Raw genomic sequence first — 9,958 nt, forward strand, 5'->3', positions numbered from 1 at the left:
AGCGGATCAGCAAAGAGGTCGACACGGCCGATTTGGGATTTCAGTTGGAAGACTTGCCGAAATGGGATGAGGTTCAAGCAACTATTTTGTGTTCTCTAGAAAAGGAACTAAGAGGACACCTGATCGCTGAGGCAAGTGTCACAGATGGCCTGCTCGTTGATGAGGGAACGCAAACGTATGACTTCCATTCAGCTCCTTTTAAACAGGACACCTCGTTGGCCGACCTCACCGCTGACAGGCCTCTTAAGCTACACGTCCAGGTCCAGACCGAAAGCGTCACCAGGAGACACAACAAATCCAGCTCCGTTTTCACGTACCTGTGCTGCCAGTCGTTCAGAAGGGACGAGTTCGCCTCTCACTTTAAAAACGTCCACTCGGACATCCACACGTGTGTCAGCGGCTGGTTCGAACAGAGATGTCCCCTGTCCTACCTGGGCTGCACCTACACTCAGAAGAGGTTCCAGCCCTCCACCCACAGGGCCACAGTCACCTACGACAAAGAACTTAGTACCTTTTGCCTCAGACCAGATGTCCCCCCCATTCTGCAGGAGAGCATGAAACCGGTGACTTCAGAGAGGAAGAGGGCACGGAACCTGGACCCTTTAAGCACATTGCCCTTTGAGGTTCTTGTGCATATTGCTGGGTTCCTGGACAGTTTCACCCTGTCCCAGCTGGCCCTGGTATCCAAATTTATGCGGGAGGTTTGTGCGGTTTTACTGCACGAGAGGGGGATGGTCACTCTCAAGTGGGAGAAAAAGACCTACTCCCATGGCGGATTTTGCTGGAGGTCCAGAAAGCAGGCAAGTGTTTTAACATGCTGTTAGGGGTATTTTATGTCACTGAAACAGACCTCACCATTCACAATAATATTTCAGTCACTGAAATTTCCATTCGATGACTACAAATTCACATCGACTTTATGCAAACCTGTGTAATACGGCCTCTACTTCTGGGAGCAGAGACAGTGTTTTAGTTGATATTCCAAGAACATGCACTCAACAAATGCACCCCCTTCCCCCTCCACATACACACACATACACACACACACAAATAGCAAAAAAAGAAAAATGAGGATGAAATTAGCAATTACATTTTGTGAGGATATTTTAAGGCAGAAACTCATTCTGATGCCAACTATATAGGAATCTAATTGGGAGGCCAACTTTCCAACTCAACTGTCAAGTTATCCTCAGTCACCTGGTGCGTTCTCAAGGACTTCCTGAAAATGAGCTCAGTCAAAACCACACACACACACACACACTGCTGTGGGACTTATTAAATGAATAGCCTAATAGAAGTGCAGAAAATGATCACTTTCAACAGCACTAGCAAAGTTATTGGCCTGAAATTGTGACTGACTGTGTAATCAATTAATGCCCTATATATTTGAGAATTTCCACATTTCTGCAAATGTTTTAGGACTTTTAAGAGGTCCTCAGAAACAAATTCATCCAGCTCCCAACAAACAACTTAGAATTTTGGGACAGAGAAGAAAAACACGCAGCTAACAAAACATCTGATGAATTGCGTAAAGAACCTATTTGAGCAGTTTAGTCACGGTTACAAAAAGACTGATTAAGCATTGGCAGAACTGACCATTTAATCCTTCATACTTTACATGTTTGAATGTGAAATGTCATATTTTGAGAACACAGTCTGTTTCACTAATAAAATCATTCTCAACTCTAATAGGTCTGGCAGTTCAGCAACCTCTTCTCCACCGTCAGGTGTTGGCGCTTCGATGAGTTTCCTCCAATCTCAGAACATCTCAAAGTCTGCCCCTACTACAACACAGAGAGAAAAACAGACCCTTTCCCTTTAACCGGTGTTTTCCAGAGCCAAGACACAGACGTGAAGAGTCAGAGTCTAGTGTCTATGTTCCTGAAAAATTAGCCCCCTACTGCAACACCTAACAGTAAACTCACTTTTCTATTAGTTCTGTTTCAAACTTATTGATTTAAGGGTGAGGGAAAAAAAAATATTGAATGAAAGTGAGTATTTAAGCCCTGTACTGTTTTTTTTTTCTTCTTTTTTTTAGCTATGTCGTATGTCAAATATCAGTAAGATGGTTATTGCTGTCGTTGCAAAGCCTGTATCATTTCAATAGTGTTTAAATGTCTTACAAAGTGTATGTTTTTGTAAACATATTAGTCTCTCTTGTGTGTGGGGTTTTTTTTTTTTTTTTTTTGGATACCCTCCTCACTGTTAGTCAACTGTTATTTCCTCAATAAAGGTGACGTCTGTGTTGGAAATGTCCATATTTATACAAATGTAGTTAACAAGTAAGGCTTTAAAAACGCATGCGTTTGCTAATGAGAATTCTGTCACTTTTTATTTCATAACTTTTGCCTTAAGAAGACATGTGTTTACGCTTAATATAAAATGAAGTAAGATTAGAAACTGAGGGAATGCAAGGACGGAGTTCTTTTTTTTTTTCTTTTGCAATCGATGTGCTCTTTTTTTTTTTTTTTTTTGGAAGATGTTTAAATCCTAATGAGGAAATGAAACTTATGAACACGATTTTGCTCAGTAGTTACTACCAAAGCGTATACTCTTGTATCAAGAAGACGGCAGAGCTGACTTGTAAAAAAAAAAAAATCTATAATTTCATTCAGAGATACGGGTGAGTGAGCATTTTTATTTTTCTAAGACACAAACCGGATCTTATTGTTTACATTTAATCCTGTAGCCTGTAATGCAAAATATGGATTACCACTGCCAGCAACATTACAACGAAATTGCATATTAAAAATCGTGCAGTATGTATTGCAAATTAAAGAAAAGATTTTTTTTAATATTAGATATCTATTACATGTAAAGCAATGTAAAGCTGTTACTTGAAAAACTGGATGAAGTCGTGGTGTTAACACGGTGTCATCTGACTCTGTAGGTTTCTGAAGGTCGTAGACAATGTTTTCCCTGCTGTGTCGCTGGGCTCTGGTGTGGCTGGCTGTGACCTTCACCTGTAGCCAATGTGAGGACTGTCGTGTCCAGGATGGGAAACCAGGGCAGCCAGGTGTCGCTGGGCGGGACGGCTTGCCCGGACAGAAAGGTGAAAAGGGGGATCCAGGTAAGAACAGGTTATACACATATCAGTTTTCAATGGATGAAAGGCGTACAATAATTGAATTGAATTGAACAGAACTGAATTGAATTGAATTTAGTACCAGAAAAAGGGTATTGATCCAAAAAGTAAAAGTGTATTCTCTCTCAGCTTTGCAGGATCCAACTGTGGTGTTTGTCAAAGGCGATCGGGGAGACTTAGGGAACCCAGGACCTATTGGCCCAAAAGGGCATCCGGGAATCGTCGGTGTTTCAGGACTTCCAGGTGCTCCAGGTCCCAAGGGTGCCTCTGGAGATGGCTCAAACCTCTCCGCTCAAAAAATGCCAGCTTTTTCTGTGGTGCGGACCACAGCGGGGCACCCCAGGCACGATCGGCCTATAGGATTTGACCGCGCAATCACTGATATGACTGGTGATTTTAACCTTGGTAGTGGCGAGTTCAGCTGTAAAGTGCCTGGTGTGTATTATTTTGTCTTCCATGCCATGTCTGAGGGGAATCTGTGCCTGAGACTGAGGAGCAGCAGTGGTACCAGGCTGAGTTTTTGTGACTTCAACACGAAGAAACGCACTCAGGTCCTGTCTGGAGGAGCGGTGCTAACGCTAGTCAAAAATAGCAAGGTGTGGATAGAGGCTTTCAAACATCAAAACGCCGACGCTAACTTCATGACGCAGACCTTTGAAACATCTCTGGTGTTCAGCGGATTCCTGATCTATTCAAGTAATTAAGCGCTGGTGGCATATTCATGGCTCAAAGAAATTTTTAGCATATTAGCAAAATCGCTTAATCAACTCTCTGGCATTCAAATGAATTTCTGTTGCTCTCGGTTTGCGTCGGTTTGAATGCTGTCTTCAAAATGCATGGATAAATTAGAAGTTAGACTGTTCAAGAACATGAATGGGCTTCTTGACTGTATGCAAAGCACATTGTCATTGCTGTTGTAAGCTTTCTGTATCGGCTGTTGATTGTATTTTTCTATACGGTGGTTCACATATAGATACCGTATGACTGTACCATTCTTCTGAAATAAACATACATTCAGTCATAAAGCGTGAGGATATCTTTTGTGGATGCTATAAACGTGATTGCCTTTTTTTTTTTTCAAGGATGAGGAAAACGTTCAAAAGAAAAAGAGAAATGAGAAGCGGATTATGAGAAGCTGACTATGAGAATATGTGTGTGAAACCAGCATGAATTGCAAAATAGACGTTGGTGTTTCGCAATAGCGCGGGTTCATCCCAGATTCGATTACCAGAGTAGATTTCAATTCACATCTCGAGCGAATACTTCAGACTACCGTGGTGGGGGAAACGCAGTCGCACTTTTATTCATTTCACTTTTCAAGTGAGTACGTTTTTCACATTTTTTTACGCTTAAAGTGAGCTTTTCAGTGTTAGTTTATGTCTCAAGCTGCTTCTCCTCAAGCTGCTTCTTTTATCTCACAATGTGGGGATGTTGTGCAGAGATGTGAGCAGGTTTAGCTTCATGTCATTAATTTGGACAATATCACATCTGAAAACACTTTTGAACACAGTAAAAGAATATTTCCTTTTCAAAGTTTAGAAATAAAGCATATGGCATATGTCTTCAATTTACAGTATTTCCGCTATTAACATCAGTAAGCATACACACTGCTTTGGCTTGTTGTACATGTGTGCATTTAATGATTGTTGACTGTTGTCACATTAAAGAAAATATGAGTAATTAGAAATTAAGAATTGTGCTGTCTCATGAGGATGTGAGTGAGTGCGGTGTAGCAGCATACGCACTCATAACAAACTACTGCTCAACGCAGCCGTACTTGAGTGTTCGAGAGACAATTCTCTTTGCTTGTCTTTTCACAGCCAATATGTCTGCAGGCTCACCTGCTCTCAGAGCACTGTTAGCAGTGTTGCTCGCGACCCTGGTTGCCACGGAAACGTGCCCCTCTGCAGGGACCCCTGGGATGCCAGGAATACCTGGCCAACCTGGACGGGATGGCAGGGACGGGATGAAGGGGGAGAAAGGAGAGTCAGGTGAGGCACACATAAGGAGGGTTTTAAAAGTGTCATTATCTCTCCGATTTTTGAGGGTTCAATACGGTTAGAGGCAGATTTTGGGACTGTACCAAGCTCACAAGACAGAATTTTAAAGGATGTCTCTGTTTTGCGCTGCATCTAAATGTGAAAATGTTTGTCCTATTCTATTATCAACAATCAGAAAAAGAAAGTTCTTTTCAGAATGTATTTGGGCTCTCTCTCAAAGGTGGATGTACTCTCTCTGTGTGTGTGTGTGTGTGTGTGTTTCCTTCTTTCTGCAGGGAATCCCCTCAGGTTCGGTGAGGCCGTCATAAAAGGGCAGAAAGGGGACAAGGGAAAGGCAGGCCCGCCCGGGAAGGTGGGAGTGAGCGGCGACCACGGGCCCAGGGGACCGCCCGGTCCCGTCGGCCCCCCGGGGGACAGGGGAGAGTCGGGCGGCATCCTGCCCGAGCTGCAGTCCGCATTCAGCGTCTCCCGGATCACCTCGAACAGACCCGAAGCGAACAAACCCGTCCGCTTCACCAGCGTCATCACCAACGTGAACCAGCACTACGACGTGAGCACGGGGAAATTCGTCTGCGCCGTGTCCGGCACCTACTACTTCGTGTACCACACCTCTTCTTACGGGGCGTCGCTCTGCGTGGACCTGCTGCGGGACAGAACTAAAATCGCCAGTTTCTGTGATCATCTCTACAGCACTCAGCAGGCAAGCTCCGGCGGGCTGGCCGTGTACGTGCGTAAGGGGCAGTCAGTGTGGCTGGAGACGACCGCTAACAATGGCATGTACGCCACGGGAGACAAAGCCGACAGTGTGTTCTCTGGATTCCTCCTTTACGCTCACTGAGTGTCTGATCAGCTTTACCCTAGCTATATATATGTATGTATGTATGTATGTATTTATACATACAGACATACATACAAACATACATACATACATGCATGCATGCACATGTACACGTGCACACACACAGACACATGCACACACATATAGCTTAGATAGTAATCAATCTTTAGATCAAGTTGTAATGAAGTCAGCACTCACTTCCAGAACATTCCTGTATCTTCATTTGTCAGTGAAGCAATATAAATAAAGAAAATCATTTATGCTTTTTGCTTTATCATATGCTTCTTGTAAATCACTTTTAATAGGTCACGTCAGTTAAATGAACTGGTAATTGTAATGAACTGGTAATGAACAGAGTGTGCTGGTAATTGTAGTTCTGTAACTCCAGTTGCAGTCCTACCTGTAGTTTTAGCGTGTGGCGCTGCAAACTAAACTAAAAGACTCAAATGAACACAAAAGAAAATGATTATTTTAAAACCAATTCCTCCCAAAATGATGAGCAAACTTAAAACTTTGAAAAAAAACAAAACAAACCTTTTTGTTAAGATGTTGTTTTCCCTTTACTTTTTGTTTGCTATGTTTAAACTTGCTAACGTGCATAGGTGACTCTGTCCTGCTGTGCATAAGGGGAAAGCAGAAACCATGTGGGGTTAAGCTAACATTCATTCACTCCTCAGTCCTGTGTTAAGTGTTAAGAGTAGCAGTGTGAAATACAGAAGTCTTCTGCCTTCACGTTTTATACACCACCATGGTTTTAGGGATCCCTCGGGCAAAGGCATTTCAGTACATACAGTCCTTGAGGGAAATGTAACTAACACAGACCATAATTTGACAACACAGTGAAACTTAATGTATTTTGAGTCATCATATTTATTCCATTCATTGTCAAGTAAAATCCTATACTGTGGATTATCCACAGCAATACATTCACAAGCTGTACAACACATTCAGAGTCATTGCATTTCAAAAGTTTTACACGTTTAAACAGACTAGGCATTCGATTTAGAATAGCAGCATTACAGGCAGAATGACAGAGTTGCCCAGGTGAGGATTTCTGCTGTTCTGTGTATAACACAATGATTTCTGCTGTTCCGTGTTTAACACAATGATTTCTGCTTCGGGTCTGTGCAGCTGTGAGTGGATGAGTTGAATCAGGTGTGTTGGAGGAGACAGAGATTTTGAACAAACAGAACAGTGGGTCTCCAGCAGCAGGATGCACTATAAAACACTGCTCCAGTGCACCCCAGTAGAACAGCAGCACTGGTTCTCATAGAATCTGTCTTTAATAAAGATTATTAAAAAAAAAAAAAAGAAAGAAAGAAAAGGATATGAAACTTGCAACCAACAGCGAGAAAGCAAAAAAATCAAGGAACATCATGAAACTTAGCATAAAAATAGTGCATGTTCTGTAATTTTGTAATTTCCGTCATACTGCAAGGCCTCTGTTCCTCTGTACTTCTGCATCCTGCTGCACAGAATGAGAACAATAATTAAAACAAAAAAACTTGGGCTTTAAAGGGGCTTTTGTTATTCTGTCTCCAATCATACAGCTCACAATAACACCCTGAACCCAAATCAGAGGGAAGATTTCAGCATGTTTTGATATTCTCCATACTATTTTCACAGAGATGCTGTGTTTGTGCTTCACCACTGGGGGGCACCATTGTTTTGTCATAATGTCACACGTCATTCATCAGTCCCAGCATGTACGTTCACCTCATACTGGTATATTTTCAGTAAAGACAGTAAAGGTAATTTAACGATACTTTTTCCCCACAAGAATTATGATGGTGCAAATGCAATTTTCTTCAAAACGGCACACACATCCTGGATGAAGTCATCCATGTAGTTTTTGGCGTCAGAGAGATGATTTAAGAGCCACGCTTAAAAGAATGAACTGGAGGTGAGGAAAAGCCATAAAAAATGTCCATAGTTTTTGTTAATTTGGTTTTATTGTTTACAAACTTGTTCATCTTAATACAGTAAAGTGTAAAGCAAATAAAAAAGCCAACTCATGAAAACTTTTTCTCTTATTCGTATTTCGGTACGGGAAAAGGAAAAGGTATAAAAGGTAGAATTAATGATATTTATTTTCCTCTGAGTTACATATACACATACACTTACACATACATGCACAAATACAGGTATACACTTACACAAACGCAAACACTTCCCTCCAGGATAAAAGTCTCACAAAAGTCCATCAATTCATCCATCAATTTCCTGATGAGGGTAGTAGGAGATTTTATACAAATCATTCATTCTGTAACTGCATATAAAACGCTTCAGAACAAGATAATAAAAATAAAAAAGCTTTTTAGTCTTCTTTCTGGGTAGTCTAAGGCGCATGTCACATGTCACACATGTCAAAATCTGGTCCTGGAGAGCCAGGGTCCTGCCGGTTTTTGTTTTCACCTCTCGGTTACCTGTTGATTTTCACCTTGAAAACAGGTATACACACTCTTCAGCCAATCAGAGATTGTATGTAGTTGGTCGACAAGAGAAACTGCAGGACCGTGGCCCCCCCCCCGGGGACTGGATTTTGACGCCCTGGGTCTAAGCCAAGGGTTTTTAAAACACAAACAGAGACCTCGCTGTTTTGCTCAGACTGATCTCAGGTCAGTGCTGTGGTTTCTGTCCCCTGAGTTTCTCCCTGTAGACTAGAACACACAGCAGAGGATCTGTGATGAGTCTTAAACTCATCGTGGATAGAATCATCACCAATACACAGACTGAATATGGATGAGTGAATGCGATATGGAAAGCAACGACAAAAAATGGTCCATAGAGAAAGACCAGAGTGACCAGTGCAACAATAAACAACCGCAGCGCTTGTCTCTTGGCCGTTTTAAGGGCTGGACCAGTAAAAGGTTCGGCTTTACAAATGATGGTTCCCATGAATGCTAATGTTATTACAGTCACTATATACAGAATAAGATGAGCAAATGCACCTATTTTGATGGAGAAGGCATACACTGAAAATAAAATGAACAGAAATACAGAGACGATGAGTGAGTAGGGTATGGAAAACGCAGCATCGGCAAAAGATGGATAGAACAGAGAAAGAACTCCCTCTAGCGCCACCAGCTGGTGAAAGTGAAGACCACCTATTCTCGCTGTCAAGAACAAATCATAGAGTAAGGATGTGTTTATGCCAGTCTCTTCCCTCAGCAGAGATAAAATCACCACAGGACTAAGGAGCAGTTCCAGAAGGTCGCTGAGGATGATGAAGATGACGAAGGCCGATACTCGCCCTCCGAGTTTTATGTGACGGTACAGAACGCAGGCGGCCTCAACAAGAGCGGGCACACCCACGAACAGACCGGCTGTGAGGAAGACTGTCAGCCTGATCAGGTGAGGATGATCACTGTCGGCGAAATGAATCAGATTTTTGTAATTAGGATGGTCCATCGTGGGATCCTGGAGTAACCCTGGAGTCAGCGAACACCTGAGAGTGTCTGTGACATCACTCTGACCTTAACCAGTGCAGGGACGTTTTGGAATCCGACCCCAAGAGAACTATGGAAGTATTCAGGATGATCTTTCTTAGGAGGCGCTCAACATTTTCTGGAGCTCACGGCCAGGAGAAGTATCACCGTGGTGACAAAGCAAGCAATGCCTACTGCGGGCGGGAGACGGATGACTCCGGCTGTGCACTTTCATCTGAACGTACTGCACTTCAGTGAAGGTACCTCCACTCTCCTCAATGATCAGTGTTGTCATCAGGCTACTTTAGCTGTGTTTATATCTACAGGGGTGATAAGCAGTGCAGGTCTCTTAGGTTATATTTATAGGCAAGACTTCTACTACATTATGCATGCACACATGTGTTCACGAACACGGACTCAGTGCAGAGCTTACCTGACTCTTTAGCAATCCGAAGCGATGAAAGCTGTTTCCATGGTGCCAAAAATCGAGCGTGATCCCTCTTTCCAGTGCAGCGGGATATCTGTAATTGCCCTTTAATTTTTAAAAATTGGAAGGACAAATAAAAAGACTTAAATGCAAAAAGTTTGAAACAGGAACTGGTCTGTC

The 9,958-nt window shown here is 42.5% G+C and overlaps 3 protein-coding genes across 3 annotated transcripts in view; all 3 read left to right on the plus strand.

Moving 5' to 3' along the window:
* The window catches only part of fbxo40.1 (F-box protein 40, tandem duplicate 1), a 3,183-nt gene extending 1,290 nt beyond the window's left edge, over nucleotides 1-1,893 (plus strand). The window contains exons 2-3 of the mRNA XM_030779444.1: nucleotides 1-800; nucleotides 1,693-1,893. The exon at nucleotides 1-800 is cut by the window's left edge and continues 1,039 nt beyond it. Coding sequence (XP_030635304.1) covers nucleotides 1-800; nucleotides 1,693-1,893 — 1,001 coding nt within the window. The remainder of the gene's footprint in view (nucleotides 801-1,692) is intronic.
* Nucleotides 1,894-2,546: 653 nt separating this feature from the next.
* c1qa (complement component 1, q subcomponent, A chain) lies at nucleotides 2,547-3,903 on the plus strand. The gene is made up of 3 exons (XM_030779740.1): nucleotides 2,547-2,623; nucleotides 2,891-3,070; nucleotides 3,215-3,903. Exons 2-3 carry the CDS (start codon nucleotides 2,911-2,913, stop codon nucleotides 3,787-3,789), a joined length of 735 nt encoding a protein of 244 aa, XP_030635600.1. The 5' UTR covers nucleotides 2,547-2,623; nucleotides 2,891-2,910; the 3' UTR covers nucleotides 3,790-3,903.
* A 423-nt stretch (nucleotides 3,904-4,326) lies between these two features.
* Nucleotides 4,327-5,947, plus strand: c1qc (complement component 1, q subcomponent, C chain). Its single transcript, XM_030779742.1, has 3 exons — nucleotides 4,327-4,405; nucleotides 4,906-5,076; nucleotides 5,361-5,947. The coding sequence occupies exons 2-3, from the start codon at nucleotides 4,911-4,913 to the stop codon at nucleotides 5,921-5,923; spliced, it is 729 nt and encodes a 242-aa protein (XP_030635602.1). The 5' UTR covers nucleotides 4,327-4,405; nucleotides 4,906-4,910; the 3' UTR covers nucleotides 5,924-5,947.
* The last annotated feature ends 4,011 nt before the right edge of the window (nucleotides 5,948-9,958 follow it).

The sequence above is a fragment of the Chanos chanos genome, chromosome 7 (genome assembly GCF_902362185.1).
Source record: "Chanos chanos chromosome 7, fChaCha1.1, whole genome shotgun sequence".
NCBI lineage: Eukaryota > Metazoa > Chordata > Actinopteri > Gonorynchiformes > Chanidae > Chanos > Chanos chanos.

Coding starts and splice junctions, on each gene's coding strand:
- c1qa (XM_030779740.1), top strand. CDS start 2,911: ATGTTTTCCCTGCTGTGTCGCTGGGCTCTGGTGTGGCTGGCTGTGACC. Junction 3,071..3,214: donor AGGTGAAAAGGGGGATCCAG/GTAAGAACAGGT, acceptor ATTCTCTCTCAG/CTTTGCAGGATCCAACTGTG.
- c1qc (XM_030779742.1), top strand. CDS start 4,911: ATGTCTGCAGGCTCACCTGCTCTCAGAGCACTGTTAGCAGTGTTGCTC. Junction 5,077..5,360: donor GGGGGAGAAAGGAGAGTCAG/GTGAGGCACACA, acceptor TTCTTTCTGCAG/GGAATCCCCTCAGGTTCGGT.